The 25,065-nt window shown below is 37.2% G+C and overlaps 3 protein-coding genes and 1 long non-coding RNA gene across 5 annotated transcripts in view; 2 read left to right on the forward strand and 2 right to left on the reverse strand.

The window, feature by feature from the left end:
- LOC110063128 (uncharacterized) overlaps nt 1–6,814 on the reverse strand; it is a 12,255-nt gene extending 5,441 nt beyond the window's left edge. The window contains exons 1-5 of the mRNA XM_089291214.1: nt 6,525–6,814; nt 4,554–4,686; nt 3,857–3,959; nt 3,265–3,333; nt 2,860–2,961 (exon numbers count right to left, since the gene is read on the reverse strand). Of these exons, the coding sequence (XP_089147340.1) occupies nt 2,860–2,961; nt 3,265–3,333; nt 3,857–3,959; nt 4,554–4,686; nt 6,525–6,675 (558 nt within the window). The 5' untranslated portion in view covers nt 6,676–6,814. The remainder of the gene's footprint in view (nt 1–2,859; nt 2,962–3,264; nt 3,334–3,856; nt 3,960–4,553; nt 4,687–6,524) is intronic.
- The window catches only part of LOC149110795 (uncharacterized), an 11,712-nt gene extending 825 nt beyond the window's left edge, over nt 1–10,887 (forward strand). Inside the window, exons 2-3 of the long non-coding RNA XR_016207766.1 lie at nt 7,854–7,921; nt 10,703–10,887. This is a non-coding gene — a long non-coding RNA (uncharacterized LOC149110795). The remainder of the gene's footprint in view (nt 1–7,853; nt 7,922–10,702) is intronic.
- LOC110063117 (DNA replication complex GINS protein PSF1-like) lies at nt 7,906–14,512 on the reverse strand. The gene is made up of 8 exons (XM_089291251.1): nt 14,379–14,512; nt 13,700–13,764; nt 13,337–13,432; nt 12,161–12,251; nt 10,913–10,984; nt 9,789–9,821; nt 9,312–9,386; nt 7,906–8,608 (listed from the first exon to the last, which is right to left on the reverse strand). Exons 1-8 carry the CDS (start codon nt 14,451–14,453, stop codon nt 8,543–8,545), a joined length of 573 nt encoding a protein of 190 aa, XP_089147377.1. The 5' UTR covers nt 14,454–14,512; the 3' UTR covers nt 7,906–8,542.
- A 25-nt stretch (nt 14,513–14,537) lies between these two features.
- Nucleotides 14,538–24,525, forward strand: LOC110063155 (lysophosphatidylserine lipase ABHD12-like). Of its 2 annotated transcripts, XM_089291200.1 has the most exons (15): nt 14,538–14,758; nt 14,922–14,966; nt 16,409–16,518; nt 16,655–16,757; nt 17,386–17,499; nt 18,046–18,076; nt 18,573–18,618; nt 18,807–18,842; nt 19,923–20,016; nt 20,486–20,523; nt 20,610–20,689; nt 21,599–21,672; nt 21,810–21,888; nt 22,192–22,313; nt 23,066–24,525. In XM_089291200.1, exons 1-15 carry the CDS (start codon nt 14,658–14,660, stop codon nt 23,085–23,087), a joined length of 1,095 nt encoding a protein of 364 aa, XP_089147326.1. In that variant the 5' UTR covers nt 14,538–14,657; the 3' UTR covers nt 23,088–24,525. The 2 variants fall into 2 exon arrangements, with proteins under 2 accessions (XP_089147326.1, XP_089147325.1); XM_089291199.1 differs by lacking the exon at nt 23,066–24,525 and having other exon boundaries at nt 22,192–22,356.
- Nucleotides 24,526–25,065: the final 540 nt, after the last annotated feature.

Genomic DNA, 25,065 nt, shown 5'->3' on the forward strand with positions numbered 1-25,065 from the left:
TGAAAAAAAAAAGAATACCGAACGAAACACTGAGTTTCAGTACAAATTCCTGAAGACAACTTCGAATTTCACATTAAGCGAGATGTTTAATACAGAACAATCTGTCGTATTTCACAGGAGTTGATCAATAAAACTATCGAGTCTGTGAATAGTCGTGTCACTGCCACAATACGAAGTAATGACGGAAGACTGAAGTCAATAAAACTAGCGTTCTCTATAGGCACTTGCACCATGTTAAAACGATGCTTACACGTTTAAGTGACGGTTTACGACATATTTCCTACGATTTAGGTTGGTTTTTGGACGGTTTAAAACGGTTTTTGACGATTTAAGCGATCAATAAAATAGAAACTAAGCTAAGCATATTATTTTACTGCCCTGCTACAAAACCGTGCTAAACCGTAAAAAATCGTCAATAAAAACTTGTAAATCATTGAATTTGATTTCAACGTAGATAAAAATCGTGCAAGACTCTTTATTATAAAGAAAACTATTCTACAGAAAGAAAATACTTCAATAGGAAAATATCCAATAACTGCCTGAAAAGTTAAGGCTTTCAGAAAAATAACGGAACGACAGCGTGAGGGCTTACGTGGCGCACTGGAGTAGCGCGTAAATCGCGGGTCAAGGTGGAGTGTGAGAACTCTCCCGGGTTCGAGACCGTTCTCCTCGTCTGCTGTTTTTCTTTCTTTCTTTTTTTTCTTCTTTCTGCGGGTAAGTTGAAATCTATTTTTTTTTTTTTTGTCGTAAAATCTGCTGGCAAACAGTGCCAATGCACTGCTATCAGTTCACTCTGTCTCCCTCACATCAATGAACCCTCCCTCCACGTGCACCATTGCCATCCACATATTGCCACCACGTCAGAGGTGCAAAAAAAAACAAAAATCAACTTGTGAAGGTATCGATAAGGTACTTTTAAAAGGATCGCAATTCAAAATTAAATTCTGAAAAACTAAGAAAGCGAGCTTAATCAGAGATGTGCAACGTTTAATATTTTTATTTCCCGCGCGCGCAGTACCAACAATAAAAATATATTCGGCTTGGCTAAAGAAATAACTTTGCTTTTGGCCAACGCTTCAACACGCACTTATGCATATTCAATTTTCATATTAATAAAGTACATGACACACCAAAACTAAACCATGTCGTGATTTTATTTCAATTCTGCTTCAATCGCTCACAGAGATCATCAGATTATATTTCGGCTAACGTTCTTTTCCCTTGGTTATCGAACGTGCGACAACAGATCAGATGTGATCTGCATAGCAAAGATAGCTTCTTGTAACGCCAGTGTGGTCCTCAGACAATCTTGGACAGAATAAAATGGAACAATTATCCCCCATCCCCCCCAAAGCAATGATGAAGGCGCGAAGGAGCAAAAGCGCGCCATTTTGGCATCATTGAAATGGGGGGAGGGGTGGTCCAGATGTTCCATTTATTTTGTCCAAGATTGTAGCTGCGGTCTGCATTGTCAACCTTTATAGTTAAATGACGATAAGGTTTCCATAGTTTAATTTTACAGTTACATTACAATCAAAACAACGTTTTGTTGCCGTCAAAAATGTCTGCCTTAGTCTTGGTATCGATGAAACATGTGTCCGTGACTTTTTATCTGAAAGCCCGCTTAAATACGGCTCAATACGGACACCCCGATAATACGGACACTTTGGCATGTCCCCTAGGTGTCCGTATTAACGGGGTTCCACTGTACATGCATAATACCCAATCCACAAAAGATCTGGACATGCTGACGACGAAAGAGTCTGAAATTATCAAAATATGGCCATGTGCAGGTATATCTGCTGTGGTACATTTCAGTATTGCCAGATACATTTTTGTAATGATTGTATTTGTATGTTTTGTGAAACGTGAATAGAATTTGCATTTTTACGTGAAACATGATTTAGCCTTTGCATTTTCGCGTGAAACATGATTGCTTACTTTTTTCTGTGAACGTGAAGCTGTTTTTCGAATTTTTCGTGATGCGTGAAAAGGCCAATTACTTTTGCGTGAAACTGTTTTCAGCAGAGGTATAGGGGACCCTCACATTTGATTGACTGTAGCAAAAAACGCATTTGTCGGTTGATTTTAGAGTCCACATGTTATTGAAAGGTGCAGTAAGTTATGCAGGCAAAAGGTATTAATCTGAAATTTGAACAACTGGACAGACTATTTTCAAATTCAACCACTGATTGCATTTAGGGGAGGATAGAAGGCTATGTTCCAGAACAGGGGCTGCTGATCAATCATACATTGGTTTTCCTTTCGACAGTTCACTTGACACATTGTCATTTTGGCATTCTAGATGCATTGGATCATGTTTACTAAAAGCATCTGTGGTTGAGTGTCGATCGATACTCTCGATCGATACCCTCGATCGATGTCTCGATCGATAGTCGATCGACATCCTGATCGATACTTGGGTGACACTTTATTGACACTTGATCAACAGTTGGCCAATAGTCGGCTGAGTGTCAACCCACTCATATGAATCAATTGAAAATTAGTCGATTGCTGACCGAGATGTCGATGGAATGTTGATCGAGTGTCAACTGAGGTGTCAATGGAGTGTCGATTGAGTATCAATCTAGGGTAGATCGCGGGTATCCATCGAGTGGATCGATTGACACTCGACCGCGGATGCCTTTAGTGCACATGATCCGATGCATTTAATAAGTGTATGGGTCAATTGCTTAAGTCATGTTCATGTAATTTTATAATTTTTAAGAACCCTTTTAACCAAAATTGTAGCAAAATCCTCACGATATATATAGTTTCCTGAAAGTGTCCCAATAACAAAATCAGAAGCTGTGTATCACACCATTTTATCATTCAAGTAAATGTGAAAGACAGTCATACCACTAATCCAGTGGGAGTGTTTCCATTTCTCGTCAGTTGATTTATTGGTTCACCGGTTGAATCTGTAGCGCCGTGACAGCGGGCCTTGAATGTGTGCTTTACCTATATAGTTTAGATAACAAGCAATATCATTTTACTTAATAAGAAATTATTTCAGTTCACTGATGTCACACAAAAAGACACAAATTCCCAGCTGCCCCTCACAAGTTGTTTATTTGTTGTTATCAGTTGTTAAGCCCAATTAATTTGGCTAATTATGGTAAACTGGAGTAGTTAGCTATAAATTTTATGAATGAAACTCCTGGATTATGACTTTCATCTTGTCACCTATTCTGCTGCCCAGCCTGGTTATGATACCACCAATCTTTTAAAGACAGTTAAATGGTTGAACAAAATAAAATCTACCTGATCGTTGGAGTCATATAGTGTAGCAAACGTTTCTATAGTGCGATCTTTATACACAGGAACATAAATCTAAAAGAGAGAAAGAAGAGAAAATTGATTAAATGTGACTGAATTTAAAATGTCAGATTAAAACTTTTAAGTGCATCTATTGTAGCTTGAATTCTGCTTTAGTAAACCTGCTATAACTCTCATGCCTTAAGGGTGAGGCACAAACCTGCAGGTCAAAAACTCTGAGCTCATTGAGACTACTGTAACAATATGTCGAAAATCTTCGTAAATCTTTTCAATTTTTCAAAGTTTTCAAGCACTCCGAATAATAGTTAATCTGGTTTCCTTTTGGAACAGCCTAACTCTGCTCCTCTGCTTGGGGAGGCGGCTTTCAAAAAGGAAATACATGAAGTTTATTATTTTACCCTTAGCTAGAATTTTAAGAGAAACTGGGGGTGAGGTTGAAACCAAACAATCTTCCACAAGCGTATTTTTTAAAGTAATACATTTTTGTTTCTGTAGAATAATGTCATTGTGCTCCACCTTAAGAGAAGGACATATGCATATTAACTAGAATGGTAGTGTTTTTTAGACACCTAACTACCTTAAATTTATATCCAGGTAGTACAGTGCCGTCATCTTTATATCCATCATACATAAGTTGTTTTAAGACAAGGGATGCTGTTGTGGCATCCAATATACCATTTCTGAATAAAAAGTGATGTTGTAAGTTCAGTGAAGTTGAATATAACTAGAGCTTTAAATAAGTTGCAATAAGTATAGTTTATAGTACTTAGCACCTAGGATGGTGACCCTCACATAAAAGTGACTGGAGCAATTGCCTCACCTTACTCTTACGATTTAGGGATTTAAAGTATATTAAGGATCAAAATTAAGAAGGAAGAAAAGAAGAAAACAGAGAGAAATGAAAAATAAATGTAGCTAAATAATAATAATAATAATAATAATAATAATAATAATAATAATAATAAGTAAGTAATCTGCATTACATCCCTTTTTTTCTAGTCACATAACCTGCTTTATGAATTGATGTTGAAAAGCTGTTTCAAATGCAGTAATTAAATACCAAGAGTTCCAGGCAGATCAAACTTGCCTGAAGCTTAGCTGGTAAGCATGTTCACATTTTGGGTCAGGTACCATAAGCAAAGCTACAACACCAAGCAACTGTAGATCCCCCAAAATACTGACCAATTCCCGCAACTTTGCCACTCATATGTGCCCCCCTAAAAATGTGAGCCTGCTGACACTGTAGTGTATTGTTCGTTTGTAATCTAGTTTACCCAGGCAAGCCATTCAATCTTTGGTAGCTGGTTACTGCTTCACTGGTTTTCTGGTCATAAAAGCCTGTTGTTTCCACTGACTCCACTGATGGTGACCTCAGCAGCAAATTTTGCAAGATGACAACATCCTTTCCTGTAATTCCAAATATTGTTTACTGAGATTGTGATAGACAGGTGAAACAAAGAGTGAGTTAAACTTGGCATGTACAAAGAAAAGTTGTCCTTGGATAGCCTGTCTTCTCCGTGGCTGTCACACAATGCTACACCCCAGCCCCGAGAGAAGAATTAAGATTGCTGCATGACAAAGGAGACTAGTGGGGACACTAAAAATAAAGTAAACATAGCAAAATCCAAATATTCCAATAAATGCTAAAATTGGTTAAAATACTAAAGTATCTACAAATACAAGATAAAATACACGATAAAAACTTGAACAAGATGACATGATAAAAACACACTAAGAACTCAGTGCGTAAAATACAATTGCACTGATCAATTGTAATAGCTGGTTTTCACATGACGTCACTAAAATTCGAACTACAAGACTATCGATCTTCCTGAGATTTTACTTAAATGATGTATAAGAGCAGCTGAAAACTAATATTCATACAAATTTTGGCTCCGAATGGGTTCTTGGTTTTGTGATACACGAAGCTTAAATTTCTAAGCTTTTGCGTGACGCGGCATTTACATGACGGCCTAGAGAGCTGTCATGATGGTTAAAAAAGTGACCTATTTCGGGGAACTTGGCTATCTGAACAGTTCGTGTCTTAGAAAAAGTATTGTATTAATATTTTAGAGTTCTTCGAGGGATAAATTCACGCTTTTGTAGCAAAACTCTGACAGATGTTTCTGTTGGTTTCCGGCCGCCATGTTGGTGCCCATACGGATGGGCACCGGCATGGCGTCTCATACAAATCTCTATAAATTTGGGTGAAAAATTTCTCCGCATATCTCACATAAGAAAAATTGCTGTGACCAGAATTTTGGCGACAGTCTTTGCATATTTACCTTCTTTCATTTCGCAGATTGTGGACTTTTTGACCGGTTTTGATTTTTATTTTGATCTATTTTGAATTGCGTGTCACTGGAAACCAGCACTCTATAGAATAAAATTAAGACCATTTCCTGTTTTTTCCTATCCTTGCGAGTTGTCGCTTAACAATCTGAGCGATTTTACAGTCAAGAATACTTAACAATAATATTAGATTTGTTGGTGTTCTTTTATATCTTCGCAATTTGTTGCTTAGCAATCTGAGCGATTTTACGTTCAGAGAACACTTATTAATAAGACCATTTCCTGTTTTTTCCTATCCTTCCAATTTGTTGCTTAACAGTCTGAGCGATTTTACGTTCAAGAATTCATAAAAATAAAATTAGAATTAGGACTATAGCTTTCTAGGTGTTCTTTTCTATCCTTGCAATTTGTTGCTTAGAATTCTGAGCGAGTTTACGACCATTCTAGCTTTCCGTGCATATGATTTGGAGAGGCCTTTTGTTCTATGTCCAGACTTGTGCACGGAAGGAAAAATTGTCACAAAAAAATGCGTTGATCGCGTAGAAACTCAATGGAAGGATCGGAAACAACTCTAGAAAATGCTTCATCGCCTTTAAAGCGATTTCGCAAGCTTTTATTGCAGTTCGAAAGCACGCACAAACGGTCATATGCAAATTTTAATATGCTTGGAGCTCTCTTTGGACGGAACCTACTTCGGTATGTTCAAAAGAGGTGTCTTTAAAACACGAAATGTCGACATTACGGTTAGCCTAAATAGCGTTCAAGTTAGCGTAAATATCACTGACACTCTCTATAGTTGCATGGGTTAACTGTATACCACATTGCAATTGTTGAAATGGCATTTTGTTACACAAGCATCAAGCTTAAGTGCGGCCGTGACAACTGTTATGAACCCCCACTTCCTTGTTACTGTAAGTTGGTAAGCACTGCACTGCGTGAGTAAATTTGCTTACCTTCCAACGGTGGTTTCTTCAAAAATAAGACCCTTGTAAAAGGTGCTGGCATATTGGCGGCGACTTCGTCATACATGCTATGTGGGTGTGCGACTGTACTGCACACGAAAGCCAGGGACAAAACAAGTACTCCGCGGTTCAGCATTATCATACCCCAAATTAAATCACGAAAAACAAGAAGCACGATATTTGTAAAGACACTTACGCATCACCGCCCATTGCACAATGCTAATAAATTGCTAGCACTGGAACGGCTCTGTAACTGGACTGCAACGAAATTGATACATTGACAGGAGCTGAGTCACGCTATAACGTCGTTAGTCACGCAACGTAAGCATTCGCTATAGTTTGTCACGAAGTGTGCCGGGCTCTTTTCTCGAGTGTTTTTCAATTTCTTTTCATTGTTTTCGTGAGTTGAAATCTGTTCTCAGTAAGAAATGGTTGGACAAGAAGCCAAATTATTTCTTTTCCACTTCATACGTTAAAAAGAGTTTCTCCAAAATTCATTTCACGCGAAGAGCCTGCTCATAACGATCGCGGTCCTTAACGTAATTTACGCATTGATATCGCTGAATCGTTCATTGAACAAAACTGCTTCAAATGTTGGACTGCAGTCAAGACACTGGGTGCTTGACAAATAACTATTATTTACAGTATTGACGAAACATTCTTTCAAACTTTCAAAACCACCTGTGGATATCGGAATTTTAATCATTTTGCTTACCGGCAGAAGCAATATTTATAAACGTTTGCAAGACGCCGTTGGAAATTATGCTATACAAGCCAAGTATTTGCTTTGGCAGCCTATGTAAAAGTAAAGGCGGAAATAAAATATTTTGAAACTTCCCATAATTCCCCGTGCACAAAAAATGGTGTTCAAATGGCCTTCTCAATACCCCACCCACAGTACATACGAGGGAAGATAACATACATACCTACTTTAATAATTTATTCAAGATGCAAACTAGATATACAAATAAAAACTAAACAATTAAGCAAAAAGAGATGCATCTCAAAAGAGATGGGAAAAATAATCAAATTGCCCTCAAACTTAATGTACAAGTGACTAGATTTTCATGGGTAAGACTTGATACTCACCTTCAAACACAGTAATCCTTTTAAAGGCATTGTTTTGATTCGCAACGAAATGTCTCTTAATGTGTTGTACTTGTACAATGATGAAATCAAGGCAACTTGTTCATCGGTTACCCACCTACCCCTCCCATATAGTGTTATATTTCCAACACCAATATCAGCGATGTGATGCAAATTCCTGCCTTCCCTGGGACACATCAAGTACTCAAATAGCTCTATTTAATCAATATATAGATGCAGAGTGTTCTTGAGCTAAAATAAAGGATACAAAGAAAATGAACAGGTACCTGATGCAAATTAAGGTTTGTTTATTTTCCATTTCTTTTGAATCTCAGATTATTTGTATTTCAATATTGAATTGTTTTAAACAGGGTGAAATATGCCTTCTGATAGTAAGGAAACATTTCTTTGGGAGAATCCAAGAGTGGATTCTTCAATCCAAAAAAGAATTTTGCATTTATTCACAAAGCAGATTAATTCAAGATCATTCAGATCATGGTGCATCAAAGGAACCAAAGAATCCTTGCCCAGAGTGGATTCTTTGGTTTCTTTGATGCACTACGATCCAAGTGACCAAATTAACAAATTGTACAAGTAAAAAGAAACTTCTTTGAGGGTCTTACAACTAACTGCAGTGGTATGCACATGTATGTTCCTGGAAGAGGCCAATTTCAGTATAACATAATGCCAAGGCTTAGGGGACTAAAACAAGAGAATACATTTACTTATGGCTCAAACTTAATGTGAATTCTTTTATTTTATCTCTTAACCCTCAAAGCAATGTTAGAATTTTAACACATTGAATTTACCCTAATAGTAGTCCAAAACATCCCTACGATTGTCTTTTTGTACATATGAGCTGTACAAAATTAATTATGTTTTAAATAGAGTGGATTCCCCCAAGATGGGGTAGGTCTCATACTCTACAGAATGTGTTCTAGAATTCCTTGTCTGATGAGATGTTCACAGTGAGATCTTGGTAGGAAATGCTGAAAGAAGGACAGTAGAAATATCAACTGAAGCATGTATGCATTCATTCAACAGAGGTAGACCAAAATCCACAAATGCTTAAAAGAGGTATTAGGGGGTGGGGTGGGTGGGGGGTGTAAAATGGAGGATGGGACAATTCTTCCTTGAAAAAAGGTTAAGGGGGTGATGCAGGTGAGCCCTCTCTGGTTCAAAAGGGGACAGGTATCTTCCTTAAGATCTGCTGTTAATTTATTGTGTCAAAAATAGCTTTTATTGTTTGCTTATATTATTAATTATAAAGTAAAGCATTAATGATAAGTTCGCACAGGTATACGTGTCAATCAGATATCCACCCACAACATTTCAGACAAAAATTGGTCCAAAAAATTTAGTGTGTGAGATGTAGTCAAGAGCATTTTCACTCACATGGCCTGCCGCCATGCAAATTTGTTCCAACAAAAAAAGTGTTAGCATAACAAAAGATTTCAACTCCCACAGGACTGGTTTGGTACACCAACATGACCGCCATTTCATTGTTTTTGTACAACAATGTGCTGCTGTGACACCTTGTGAAAATGCTCTGTTGAGGGTAAAATTATATTGAACAAATCCAAGGAAACAACTTTTCGCGGAGTTCAATCCAGGCTTCTTTAGAGGAATCAGGATTTCACCAAAACAATAAGTTCTTTGTTTTTTCTCACCGTAAAATGTGCTTTTCCTTACCTGACTATTCTTCTTCAATAAAACAACTGTTCCATCCTCTGTTTCAAACTCTCCGTAGTCTTCCAGACATCGAACCTGCCAAGTACACATACATTGTAACTGAGATACTTTGATGTGAAGTTTATATGAAATAATTCATATACATTTGTAACTAAATTAAACTTCATACATGTCGTATTATGGATTCATGCTTGCACTACTGATTCAAACTGTACAGATTAACAGGCTATGTTATAATTAGATTTGTTAATTAAAAAAATGCTCATCCAGTGAAGTTGCAAATAATAGGCCTAGTTTGAAAAAAGGTCATTTCCCACTTGGCTCACCAGCTTGGTGCTTTAGAACATAACAAAGAAATCACTCTAGGTTGTTAAGTAAATAAACTATTGACAGTCAACTGTTTAATTTGTTTTATTCCTGATTCTTGAGAGCCAAGTAACAATTTGTATGTTGTCTGACTAGCATAAACTCACGTACCTCTATGTAGAGTGATTTCGGTGGCTTCATATCCTGCCAAATCAAATAAGAATCTTAATATTAAGTAGACTGCAAATTGAAAAAAGGATAGCCAGCTCAAAGTAGACTGCCAGAAGTCTCTTTCTTTTCCTAGCGTGCACTGCGTATACGCAAAGAAGAACGACCTAGTAGCGAGAGGGGTGTTTCTATCCCTAATTTGCATCATTTTAACGTTTCAAAAATTTTGCATTTGCCATAGCATTTCAGGAGTGAAGGAAAAGATGAGATGAGCAAAAGGAAAATGGGCTGGGTCCCACTCTTCCTCTATTAATCCCTTTTCCTGCTAGAGACAAAACTACAATGGACGACAAAAGTAGTTGAGATACTTTTAGAAAATGACACTTTTCGATATTTAAGCACTTATTCGATTCTATTTGCATCTAGCATTAATTCTCTAATACCTCTGGCCCCCCAATTCAATGTTGTGGAGGTGCTGTGGTCTGTGCAGTCTAAGAAATTAATAGAAAAATCAACATTGTTTTTTTGGGGGGAGGGGGGGGGGGGAAGAGAGAGAGGGGGGAAAACTGTTTCCAAGAAGCTCAAAAATCAAATTTTACTGCCAAGTGTCTCAATACTTTTGTTGCCCATTGTAGGTTTACTGTAATCATTAATAAAGATCAAAGTTTGTAAATATGGGACAAAATCTCTGTAAGGGTTAGGGTTAAAATACAGTTACAGCTGTAGAACCTCCTTATCTCGAACTTGATTATCTCAATCTCCCCACTATCTTGAACTCAAATGATTTCCTCTGAATATACTTTTCAGTCATTTACTATCAGTTATTTCAAACTCCCATTTTTTCATTTCCCTTTAGGGTTCCCAATTAGCAGGATTCAACTGTACATTAATGTGAATCCATCTGCATCTTTCAACAGATTGAATTGTAACCCGGGGATTCTTTTTAGGAAAGCTTACTAGAGCTTGCTTAGATGTCCTGGCAGTCATGACACGTAAATCAGCAGATTCAATCTGAACTTCTGTACACGCGATTTGTCTTATTGTAATAACTATTAATTTAACTCATAAAAGTTAATAAAGATTACAAAGAAGTAAAAGTAAATTGGAAGAGTATAAAGTCCCTTCACCTGGGTCAAGTCCAGACCAACAGTTCTCATGTAGGTTGCCAACGATTTGTTGTATTTTGTAAACCACTGAATCTGTTTGTAATAAAATTCATTTAATATTATCATGCTTTTAGACAACTCACATGGGAAGAGGCACAAAGAAGGACAGTACAGTCTGCTCTAAGCTTGATAACTAATATCAGTGCCAGCCGGGGAAAAGAAAACTAAACAGTGACAGCAAATTTGGAGCAAGAGTATGGAATGAGATACCAGCATCTTTAAGAGAGCTTCCTAAAAACCAGTTTAAGGCTACATTCGTAAACTTCATTCCTTTGTTAAAGAAATACAAATGTTAAACTTGTCTTATGACTTGTTTTTCTCTACTGACGCAACTTGATAAAATGGTTGATACCCACTTTTCACATATACTCTTTAAGTTGCCTAGCGTAGAGCTAATTTAAAAGTAATGTTAATATTTTCTGTTTTCTTTGTCTCTCTAGTTGTTTGTTATGCATTATTATTTTAAGTAATCTAATATAAGTAATCTGATAATAACTGATCTGTCTAGATTAGCCATAGTTAATAGAGGGGACTGGTTGTGAAGCCCGGCAAATATCAAAGGAGCAAACGAAGATGCCACAAATTTTGTTGGAAGGTCCACGATCGTGCACTATCTTTTGTTTTGCACTCATACACTATGCATGAATTACATAACCAACACATTTCTATTGGTTAGTTCCTCAATACGGAGTAAACTACTATTGTGTTTTGTGCAAGGCCTAAAAAGGGAACAAAAACACACAACAAAGAACTTTGTCAAGTTTCATAACCATTCCCCTCTATTAACTATGGATTAGCCTAATGCTAGTAGCAGATCAGTCTCACAATTTCTAAATGTAACTGACATATAGTGTGTCTGAGACTACCATCACTGGACAAGCAAAGCTGGGCATACAATGTAGATGCTGTAGGGCTATTGGGTAGCATGTTGGACTCCAAGCTGTCTTCAGGGACAAAATGCAATGTGTGGTTAGGAAAGATGCTTTGTCTCTCTGTGTCCCCTCACTGCTACTACACCCATCTGAATACATGGGTAACTGGGGGTAACTTTGCAATAAATTAGTACCTTTTCAAGGAGGGAACATAGCAATTGGAATAGCTTCTTTGGGACACTTGCCTGATGCAAACTCCACTTCTTATGCAAAAATGCTGTCAATGGAATATTCTTCATCTGAGAAAATGGTTATGATAATTATTAAGTTCACCAACCTCTTGTTCACATAAATTATACTTGATTTCATCAGGTAAAACTGTTCCAAACTCCCATCGGAGACCCTTTATTCTCAGCATCCTGTTATAGCTGTTTGTTTAACAAAAATATGTAAACAGTCTTAACTAATTAACAATAATATTATTACATTATGAGCTTGAAATTTCTATGAGGTGATAGTTGATGAGGCCGAAGGCCGAATCCACGATCACCTCATAGAAATCAAGAGCAAATAATCTAATTGTTTTAGTAGAATTCTTACTAAAATTTACTTCAAATAACGGTTTCCAATTATTTTCTTGACGTATTATTAAACTTTGCACCTGAAAAAGATTGCTCGGATTGACTTGTCATTTGAAATTGAAGTTGTGTGCTCGTGTGCATCAGTTTTTTCAACAATTTCAACTTTTTTAAAAGTCAATAAACTGTAAATGTCCGTTGTTTAGACTTCTCGGGAATTTAATTATCCATTTGCATCAAAATTTTCGTCCAAAACTTTGGAAGAACGAAAAAATGTAGTCATTTCCTAGACGACCCCCAGCCACTGCACACTAATGGCTGATAGTGTTCAATGGCTCAGCCAATCAGATTACAGCATTTGCATTAGTGTACTAGTAGAATTCTACTAATTGTAGATAGTGCATGGTCACTTGAACAAGGTGGTTTAACATTTTAAGTCTGTCAACTTACCATTCAAATGGAAGCTACCTCTATTAAGCAGTATTTTAAGTACTGCTCAATAGTACAACTTGAGCCAGTGTGTTATGGTACTATCATTTGAGCCTGTGTACATGACACTCCAGTAGTGTGTGACAATTCAAATAAAAGCTACTAAACAGAACATTCCTAATTTGCTTCTTTCTCATCAAACAAAAAATTGTTGCAGTTGTAGTCCAGGACTCCTAAAGAAGCTGGATCTTATTTTCAGCCAATGCATATGAGTTGGTCAGTAATTGGCTGGATATCAACCCACTGTTGATTGAGTGTTGATCTAGTGTCAATCGAGATGTCAATTGACTGTCGATCAAGTTTTGACTGCATATCGATTGAGTGTCAATTGAGTGTCAATGGAGATGTTGCTCACAGGTCAATTGAGGCTATCAATGGACACCTGACTGTGAATGCCTTTAGCACACACTAGACCATTGATGTGTTGGTTATTCATTGTAACTTACATGTAGGAGAGTAGACATCTTTTATTTCTCTCCAAACTAGCATGTCTCAGATGCACTCCAGAGAATAAACCAGTTTCTCCTTCAACAGTTAATGCCCTACACAAAGAATAGATTGGATAATGATGTTGGTCCTTCTCAATAAACTTCATTGCTCCAGATTATTTAGAAAATCAACTGAGATTATTCAAAATACAAATAGTGCTCTATCAGTCATCGTGCACAAATTGTGGACAACAAGCATCTCACTTGCTTATCAAATAAAATTACACTGTATGTAAGAGAGTATCCAAGCCAGACCCCTTCTATACCAGAACTTTCATTTTTTTGTTGGAAAATCACCAAGTAGGAGTCGTATACACTTACACTTCTTTCTGATTTTGCTCAAACAGTATCTTCATCTCCTCCAAGACCTGCCTCACGAGATCCTCCTTTAAGAGAGATTATTCACAAAATTAAAGTTGTGAAGAGATGTCGGTTAATACTATGAAACAAGAAGGGGGAACTTTTAGATAGAGGGGCTGGGAAACTAGAGATCGCGTTGCCAGCACTATTATTAAGGTTTTAGATACCTGTCGCTTCGATCTTATCTGCAAATTTTATGCATTTTGAGCTTTTTTGCCCCAAAGTGGAATAATATCTCAAACACTTTGGAGGTCTTCTGAAAAAAAGAAATACATTTCCATTTTCCATTGGGTATTTTCCATGCATTTGATTTGCAACAATGTATCAGTCTTCGGGAAAGTGATATTTAAATCCCGGTTAAATGAGTGGAAAAATGCTACACTGATTGGCTGAGTTGCTGGCAAGTTAGTATACAGTAGTCACGTTAATAAGCCTAAGCTGCTGGCAGTTAGCCTTTATATTGGGGATTACTCCACTTCAACTCGAGCATACCTACAACTTGCAACCCTCAATATGCAAAAAAACCCTGCCGGCTTTGGAAGCGATCATCAGGACGTTGATTTGACAATAATCTCACCAGAAACTTAGACGGAAAGTTTCCCGCCAAAATTTGTTGAATGAGAAGAAACCAATATCTTACATTATAAGGTGGCAGAGTGCCATCCATAGATCTTTTCAGTTCCTTTACAAGCTCAAGTGCTTTATCACCAAACATTCTCCAAAGAAAATTGGTAAACTTGACACGATTTTGACGAAGAACAACTTCTGTATGTGCAGATCAACAAGTGGCCGCCATTTTCTTTCTTTAGTTACCAGTTTCCCAGCGATATTTTCATGATATCTTACATGAATTAAGGAAAGTTATCAAAGCGCAACTTACATTTTGGAAGGCTCGATCAAGGCGGGAAATACGGACGGTATGTCTGAAGGCGTGAAGCGACGAGCTAAGAAGACAGCAGCTAATCAAGAAAGTAGAGAAAAAGAAGCAAAGGTTGGCTTTGACGAGAAAGAGCGGCAAAGGTAACAATGTAAACGAGATCCGTTGAGATGCAACTTTAGTTAACGTTGTCACTTCTTCACCGATTCACTAGGCAAAGTCCATCATCTGCAGTTCTTTCATCGTTCTTAAATGTAGAATTAAGGAATAAAGAATTAAATATAGTTATCTTTTGTTGCTATGTAGGAGTCTGTCATCTTCGCTGGTGTTTGGAATCATTTCATTGATTTGGTAAGTCAGTAAAAAGTTTATTTCTAAAGCTTAAAAATAACCCCTGGAGCGCCCGACACTGAATCGAGAGGTCTGGGTTCTAGCCCTGGTTGAGATTCAGACATTGCACAAATGGGTACCAGAGAATTTAATGTTGGGGGTAACCTTGCGATGGACTAGCATTCCATCCAAGGAGAGTAAAAATACTACTAGTAGCTTCATACCTGATGGGCCACTTGGCTCGTATGTAGACTTCAAATTTTTTTTACCTCCCCCTCCTAAACAAGTGGATATTGGTTCTGAATACGTTACAAAAACTGACAAATTCCCTGCTGTGTGGAGAATCATTTTGGGCCTTTTCTCTGGGGTAGCCAAAGAAGTTTGATTAACAATGCTGCTGAGAATCTGTAAGTCTCATGTGAGATTTTTATCCTTCGCCTATCTTTGGAGTGCAAGGTCTTCCAAAGAAATCCCCATCATCCATCACTGAAGATCTCTGAAGACCTTTGACCCAGGCTGTTCCCATTTCCAAAATTTTCAAACTGACTGGTCCCAGTCCAAGGATGTGTTATCCACTGAAACAAACGTAACACTCATCTACAATAAGTTGTCCTCAAGGAGGGTTACTGGGGGGCTGGGGAGTCTTAAAATATGCCCGATTTTTTTAGAGAAAAAGAAGCCTGGAATTTCTGGAATTTCCAGAGCTTCTAAGAAACCCTCCTTGGAAGGGGTATAGATTTCTGCTACAACACAATTGGATCATGTGCACGAAAGACATCCACAGTTCAGTGTTGACTGATACCCTTGGTCGATCCTCCATCGTCACCTCTACATCTCAATCAACACTCAATCAACACTCAATCAACATCTTCATGGATACTCGGTCAACACTTGATTGACATCTCGGTTCAACAGTTGGTTGACAATTGAGTAATTTTCACAGACACACCATCAAGTGTTGATCGATACATACTTGTGTGAGTCATGCCAACTATCGACCAACTGATGATCGAGTGTCGATGAGTATCAATTTAGTGTCAACTGAGTATGGATTTCTGCTACAACACTATTGGATCATGTGTACTTAAGACATCCACAGTTGAGTTTTGATCGATACCCTTGATCGACCCTACATCGACACCATCAACATCTCAATCAACACTCAATCAATTCCTCCATCGAGACTAGGTCAACAGTCAATCAACATCTCGGTTGACAGTCAGTCAGCTGTTGATTAATAGACTTTTATTGTATGGCAAATAAAAAGCCAATTAGGCATGAGAAACAAACCACAAACAGCAGCAGTAATTTGGTTTGTGCTGTTTGCTTGCATGTCCTGAGCTTTATTGTGATTGGTCACAATCCCAATCCCACCATCACCACACTCACCACTCCCCTCCCCCCGTAACACCCAGAATCATGTGAGGGGTGGGCCTGCTAATTTGTGGTATTTCATTTGTCAGGTCATTGTTCAAGACTGCATTGGGTACAATTCTGCTGCTTTATGTTGTATTAGTGATAATAATGTACACCTCACCAGCAGCAAGAGAACTAGTGATATATTTACATCCATGTAAGTGCGTAATAAGGCTATTCAAAGTGACCTTTAGATCAATTCTAATACAACTTAAAATGTAATAACTTTCAAGGGGAAATGTGTGAAGTTCAATACTAGTTACTGTTTGTTTTGTTGTTTATATCTTACCAAGTGAAGAATCCATTTGAAGATTTGTCCAATCCTGGTTCCTTTGGTTTGCCAGAAGATACTGTCAATTTTTATATTTCTGGTCAGGCTGGGAAACTGGGAGCGTGGTAGGTCTTTTGGTCTGTTTTACGTTAGGGTTATAATAAAAAGGGTTGTTATCTCAAGCAGGGCTAGTTTTAAGGAAAGCGAGAAATAGTTGTAGGCAGTTTTAGTTTTGCGACGATCATTGATAAAGTAACAGTTGGCCAAGTCAAATCCAAAACTGAGTCTGAGTCAAATGTCAGAGTCATGTTATACGCATTTTTTTTTTCTTTTTTTTTTTTTTTTTTTTTTTACAAAAAATGATTTGAAGTAGGTGGCTACCCTGGGGCAGCACCCATCAGAGAGTAAGAAGAGAGGCAGGTCTTAGCCAGCATTAACATCAAAAATTGGTCAAGCATTCGTTTCAGTATACAAAGGTTCACATGGTTTTTTTCTCATTGTCTTCTGCAAGTATTTAATTTGCAAGAATCTGTCATCAGTGCTAGTGATTAAACCATGTTTCAAGTGACAATTCAAATGGTCATAATGAAACTTATTTGATTAAGATTCAATTCAGTCTACTTACATTACTGTGTGCAAAAATGCTTGCTATTCTCTGTAAAAAGCATGAAAAAAATTTGGGTCTAGTGGTCTACTATAGGTTGTTAAGTTACACCAAAGCTACTTTTCTACTTTGTAACTTCCACCATCCAGGGACATTCCTGGCCAGCATGTTACCAAGATGCAAGACCCAATGACTCACAAGCATTCCCACCTCAAAGATGGAAGTCCAATATTCTTGTATTTTCATGGCAATGCTTACACCAGGTAATGGTACCATATGACTACCCATTTGAGGGCAAGATGCCATGTGCCAAATTCTGTGTTATGATTAGCTACTTGAGCAAGCAAAATAGGGCTAATATTGCACACTTTGCATGGGATTGCCTGCTGTATCCACAAGAAAATGGTGTTATGTACAGTCAAAACCCTATTAAGAGGCCACCCCTCTTCTATAATTGTCTTTACCTCTGTTTAGCAGCCAACCCCCATAAAGTGGCCACTATTTTTAAATTTCCCGAGGGTTGCCATTTATAATAGGGGTTGAGCTGTATTTTTGTCCTATAATAAATCCTTGATTGACCAAGCTTGTTTTGTCAAGATGAAGGTGGATAGAGGTGTATATAGAAGTGCCACTGTAGAGCAGTGGCAGGTAATGGAGGTTCAACTGTAGTTCTAATCGAATGTAAATTTTCCTAAGATTAATGAACACTCATGCTAATTAATTATATTCACATTAATATACATGTGTAGGTGTCTGCTACCATAACATGAATTAATTATTTTGTGGATTCTATTTCATGCCTAATCTAGAGGGACTGGCCACAGAACTGGACTCTACAAGGTTTGAAACAATATAAATGATAAACAACAAATTAATGTTGTCTAAGGTGTATTTTGATCATCATCAGTCATCAATCTTTATTTAAACACGATATCTTATCATAAGACAGGCAGTTTCACCCGTAGCATCAATTAGGGAAAATCAAGCATACTCGGCTGTAACAGGTGTTACAGGTTACGGCCCTTTATGACAGCACTGGCCGGGTACTAATTTTTGCTACATTATTTTAATTTATTTACATTAATCAGCTTACAAGAAATTATAACAGATAACATAAGGAGTGATTTATTTTAATATTTGGAATATGCCTGGATGACGCTGTCTGCGACCCTTCATGTATGTTGCAGTTTGTCTTAAAATCATTTTTTTGGCCAAGTTTTTTCCCTCCCTTACATGTACACTGTATTGTAGATGCTTTTTTCCAACTTAGTGCATTCAGCTTAACTAATAATCAGACTGATATGAAGATTAATTTTAATTTTTTTATGCCTTGCAGCTTTTGTCGTCTATGGGTTATCACGTGATAACTGTTGATTATCGAGGTAGGGCAGATTCATGTTTCTAATCTTTACTACATGCTTTTCCTGTACACTGTGAATAAAAAAAGACTTACTTGAATTCATCAAAAACCAAACACAGTTATCCCTCAATTTTGTAAACTCATTGATTGATTTAAGCCTTTGTTGAAAACTTTATTTTGATTTACAATTCTGTTGATTTTCTTTGTCAGGTTTTGGGGACTCTGAAGGGAAGCCATCTGAACTTGGTAATTATCATGTGGGTCCAAACATTTAAAAGTAGCTGTTGTTTTTATTAACATGCCACATTCAAGTTATTTAGTTAAGCTGACTTAACTTGAAGAACTTTAATTAATAAAATTTGTCCAGGGAAGTATTAAAAGAGAACTTAGGAATGCCGTAAATGTGATCACATCAAAAGCATGTGGTGACCTTTTTGTCATTAGTAAATAGGCATCAGCAGTTGGGGCTTTAGCTAGTAATAGGAATTGAAGAGTTTCGTGCAAAAGGATAAATCAACAAAAACAATTACACAGCAATGCTTTTCATGTCAAAACAAGTCAGTCTGCCAAAAATTAGCTCAATCCTGCAAAAATTAAAAATCGGCCCAAAATGTCACATACACCCTTTTTGCATGAAACCCCTCAATTTTAACAGATGCACTTGCTTCAGTCATTATTTTTGTTCTTATTATTTACAAGTCATCATAAACAGCTTTTATTGGAAAGAGAATTTAACCATGTCCAGAGATTGCCTCAGGGTGCTTTTCTTTAAGAAAATCCAAGATTGGATTCTTAAATCTGAAAGAATCCGAAAACGGATTTTGCATTTCTTCACTAAACAGAGCAATCCAAGATCTCTCGGATCATGGTGCGTCAAAGGAACAGAAGAATCCACTCCCAGTGTGGATTCTTCAGTTCCTTTGATGCCCTATGATCCGAGAGATCTTGGATTGATCTGTTTAGTACAGAAACACAAAATCCGTTTTTGAATTCTTTCGGATTTAAGAATCCAAGCTTGAATTTTCGTAAAGAAAAGCACCCTCAGTCATACATGTACTTTTCTCATGGGCCTTGTATCAGTCATAATTTCTTTCTGGCTATGTACGACCCTCAGCTGGCAGTTTTTCATCATTCAGTTGATTCATTGTGTTTGATTTCATGATCCATGGGTTTCATTCAGCATTGTAGTTTTGTCTGACCTGTTACATTCTGGAAAGCATTCACTTGATATTAATTATGTCAATTTTGTCAGCTTCCTTAAGAGAACTTTTAATGTTGATGTTAATATACATTGTATGTACCATTGTAAGTTTTTTTATTTTATAGGACTTATCCAGGATGGTTTATCTGCATGGCAATGGATTAGGTCTCAAAGCCCTGAAGCACCTCTGTATATCTGGGGCCACTCATTAGGTTCAGGGTAAGTAGGGGCTTATTAATTATGGCTCTTCAGGACTCAAGACTGTCCTCATTGCCAGTAACTCACAAGTGTCCTTGGGTAGCCAAAACATTTCTTAACAAACTAGATTTCCCATTAATTAGCCAAATTATGTTTTGGTCCACTATTTTTCTTTTTTGTGTGAGCCCCACTACAACTTGCAAGGTCTGGAATTGAAACTCTTAGAACTGTCGGTATTAGGCTAAATGGTATTAAAAGTAAATATTTGAGATATCTACTACCTTTTTGTCATTTCCACTGTGTTCAGCTTTTGCCATTCCAGTCACAAATGACAACTGTAGTGTATGCCAAGTTTGATTTTCATCAAAGGTTTTAAGAATAGTAGCGGCTGTTTTTCACTAACCAGCTCACTTTGTTTGTGCTTATTACTGGTTGCAATTATTTGTTTAGGTTTAGGTTTGCTTTGTGTTTACTTGTGGTTGCTTTTCAGGGTAGCTGGTGGTGTTGCAAAAGCATTATGCGATGAAGGTAATTTTTTAAACACATGAAGCCATGAATTTTTTAACTTACCATTACAACCACTTCAGTTGATGTTAAGTTTACATTTTTGATAGGCTCCCCTCCCTCGGGAGTGATCCTGGAAGCGCCCTTCAATAATGTGTGGGAAGGAGCAATCAAACATCCAATAACTGTGGTAAGTAGACTTCATTTGACTTGGTTTAAAATTTGATTTGTGGCAATCTTTTTTCCCAAGTGTAATAATGTTTTTGGTCATTACCAACATTCAGGACCTCTGCTCTAGGACCTCTGGGTGAAATCAGGTGCACAGTGTCTGACTTATTGGTTGTCAATCAGAGACATACATTTGCTTAGTTCTTAACACACTCTGCACTACCCACATGAAATGTTTAACCTTGAAATGGTCATTGACCGACACTATTAATACCATCCCCGTTATGCTGAATCATTAGTATAGGAACCCTTAGCATTGAATCTCAGACTACTCAGTGGAAGAACAGAGGGTTTAAAAATTGAGTAAAATTAATCACTTGCAGTCAGTGCGATTTTGTATACTATGGCCAGACCGAAAGATCACTGAAGAAGCAGGTTTCTGAGCACAAAGAGGCTGTCTTGATGTTCTATCATAACTCCAAACTCACACGGTCATCCCAGAAGTTTACAAGTGCTTAGCACGCACTTAGAATTCTCTTGAGTCATGTGCATACAGCACGTGCAACGTTTCAATATTAAAAAGTTTTTAAATCACGTGTAACATCAAGCAGTTTTTTCAACTGATGAAGGCTTAAGAGTTAGCCGAAACGTCTTGCTAAAATATACAGTAAAAAAAAAAGCAGCACTTTTATCGACTAAGAACAGAGGGTGTTTAGTTCTTTGTTTCATAACTTTGGAAATGTGCAAACCTTGAGAACTCTTTAACAAAAAATACCTCAGTAGATTTTCTCAAATTTCATCTTCTTCTGAAGCCTCAATCATTTAATGATAATGATAACTGTGACAGCCATAAGGCCTGGATTTTGATGCAATAATTTAATTCCTTGAGCTGCATTGCCTTGTTGACATTGCTTTGACTTTCGTATTGCAGCCTTTTAGATTTCTTCCATATTACAATGAGACTGTTCTGGATGAAGTTAAGGAAGTGTTTCGCACTGATAAGAGGTGGGTAACTTTATGTTAGTTAAAGAATGAAAATGATTGCTTTCATGGTGACTTGTGACATCTTTCTGTGAATAATATTTTGCCACAAGGTATGGACCCTTCATTCACACTGTATGTATTGTTGCATTGTCATTTAGGTTAGCGGATGTGTATTGTCCAATATTAATACTTCATGACCATGATGATGAAATTATATCATTTGAACTGGGGGAAAAGGTAAGTATTGGAGTTGCCTATCCCATTTCACATTAATTTGCATTTAAGAACTTTTAGATTCTACGTGCTACATGCATGTTGTGGATAAAGGTAAGGTTAAGTCTCCATTCAAGCCAAGTGACCCATCAGGCTAGCACTTATCTCTGATTTCTGTAGCATGAAGCGACTAAGAGTATTTCTACTCCCCTCTAGATGGGATGTTAGTCCATCACAAACATGCACGTTTTACTTATTAATTCAAAACTCCCATTGTTCCTGTGCGCTCAGTTTAATGATACTTTTCTTGTACATCTTCCATTCTAGTTATATGAGACTGCTAAGAATTCCAGGAAACCTGATGCAGATCCTATTAAATTTGTCGAATTAAATGGGCGTCATGGCCACAAGATGATTTATCAATCTGAAAAACTTCCAGGACTCTTAAGGTACATTATTCAAACATATAGTTGGTAGCCCAGTGAGGGTCAAGCTTACAACTCCCTTTCTGGTTCTGAGAATTTAACTCTGCTGTATGTGTATAATTGAGTGGCGAATGGGGAGAGGTAAAATATGCCTTGGAGAGGCTGAGGAGAGATACAATAAGGCTTTAGGGGGACTCAACATCCTTCACATTCCTTGCTTAGAACTATTTTTATTTCTTCCTGTTCGATTTTTTCCTCCTCTACAGACCTCCACAGTGGAGCTAGTTAATATTGGTGCTAATTGTATTGTAGGTTTTAAAATTGTAATGGGAAAGAAGGTCAAAGGTTTTGAAATTGAAATTTCAGTCATAAATCATTATATAAAATGCTGTTGGGTTCTTGAATGTAATTTTGTTCGTTTGAATGCTCCTTTGAGAATCACTCAGAGCCCAACGTACGACATTTTATCACAAGTGTTTAATTTTGTGTATTGAATTCCCTGGTAGAGCCAAACAGCAAATTTAGAACACGGCGTTTTTGAGAATTTCTCACTGATTACTGAGTCAGGAAAATAATCATTTGTGGACTTGTAGACTACTAACTTAACATAATTACTAATATAATTCTTTCCTTTCTTAAACTTTTTCATTCTAACGTACCTGTGGATTATTATGCATCATTTCTCACCCTACTATCTTTATATGCTCTTACAACCCCATAGATAGACCTTGATACAACCTGTTCTCTGTAATCGTTTCTCTAATATTTTCATTCAGGGATTTTGTCAAGACAAAGTGACACTTGCAAGAGTTAGACTTCTAAAGACGGTGTTTCTATTTAATCACAAGCACGTAGAATTAGGACTCATTAAATGTAATTTGCAAAATATTAAGGTTAAAATACTTACAGAACAGGTGTGGAATGGAAGTTGAGAAAATTTTAATTTTGCCATCAAGGATATAAATTTCTAGAACTAAGAAGTCAACTCCATTTATCTGGCTAGCAACGGCCAGCAAAAATTGGTAGAGTAGTATGGAATGGAGCAAGATTTTGTATGAACTAAAGCAGTACAGGCACAAGTGGGCTACCCTTTGATTGACTGGCTAGGTGTATAACTTGATTAACCCGCTATTTAAGATTTAAATGTAAATGTTTGATGAAATTTAAAAGGAAAATTTAGCTGAGTCATGCGTGGCGTTCTCCGTCTTCTTGGGCTGCATATAAGGGGTCATTTTGATCCGAGCTCCATTAAACTGCGCGTGAAGAATGAAGTAAGGAGAACAGGGCAGGCTATATACAATCTGGCCTCAGTTATCTCCTTACGTACAAACTCGGATTGACGATTGACGCAGTTAAATTTCTCACCTGACTGACTCCGTTAGCAGTTGGAAAGCCCAGGCGAACTCCCTAGATCCGCTGTTCGATGGATTTAAATTGACTTGCATGCTTACCGGGATTGAAGTTTGGACATTTGGGGAGGTAGCGGCCAACGAATGACATGTTAATCGCCTTGTTCTCCTCCCTCAGTCTTCAACCCGAGCTTGATCAAGCTTATCCTTTTGAACTCGCAAAATGACGCCATATACTGCTCAAAGAAATATGAATTGTTCGAAGAAGACAATAATAAACTACACATGACTCCATTAAGCTTTTTTCAACACACAATTCAAACGGACGGTTTAATCTGCCCGTGGTGTAACAGTGACAGAGCTGTCTGTAAAGGCAGATACCAGTATAGTTACCCCTGAGAGCATGATGAACATTTTAATCCAGGGAGACTAACATAGATTAGTTGGTTACAGAATTCTATAGTCAGGTTGCAAACTTCTCAGTGTTAGGAGAATTTTAATCTTTAACTTACAAAACTCAGGGATTCAGTGAATTATGTATCGGTTTGCGCGTGGTGTTACTGGGCCAAATCGTTTTCCATGACTCGATGCAGGGCAATTAAGTTCATGATTCATCACAGGATGTATTGCTAGTAAGTTTTGTCATTGTAGTTCTTCTAACATGGTGTGTTTCTCTGTGTGAGTTGTGGGATGTGTCAGTTGATTGCAATTGTATACGGTGTTGTTTAGGTGCTAAAAATAATTTTCTGCTTTCTAACTAAATGACCAGAAAATACTATATTTTTCCGACCCCATACTATTTTTAAAACTAATTATTATAATTACACAATATAATTTCTAATTTCTGAAGGTGTTATGTAATCAATTAAAGTTCAAGTTTTCATTGATATACTGTGTTTTTAACTGGAATATATATTGTGGATGTGTGAGGCTTTTTTGTCAGTGACGTAATCGCGTTCCTTACTTAAGGTAATTCCTCTGAAATAAAAGTGACAATAAAAATCCCCCATTTTGGCATTATTTAATGCTTATTATAAAAACGCATTCCCAGTAATTGTAAAATCTTTGTGAACCCAGACTCAAAAGAATACGCATTAAACTACAGTCAATACATTGTGTCGGACACAAATAAACATTTTAAGTTTGATTCAGACAGAAAGCTAAATCCTTGATTAAAAATTTGAACTAAATTTCTTGACGTGGTTACCGACTGTAAAATAGAAAAGACCACAGTGTATCTGCTATTTTTCTTATTTATTAAATTTTCAGCAATAGAAATTAGATCAGTCTTTCCTCACGCGAAGCTTATGATTAATTGATTACAATGACTGGAAAAAAAATTGGGGTGCCCGAGCTCGTTGGTGAGCTAGAGCCATTTTTCAACTGAAAGAGCTCAATATCAAGGCAAATCCGTCATGTTTTCAATA

This window comes from Orbicella faveolata, unplaced genomic scaffold, assembly GCF_042242905.1.
Source record: "Orbicella faveolata isolate gen_17 unplaced genomic scaffold, um_ofav_v1 contig_24, whole genome shotgun sequence".
NCBI lineage: Eukaryota > Metazoa > Cnidaria > Anthozoa > Scleractinia > Merulinidae > Orbicella > Orbicella faveolata.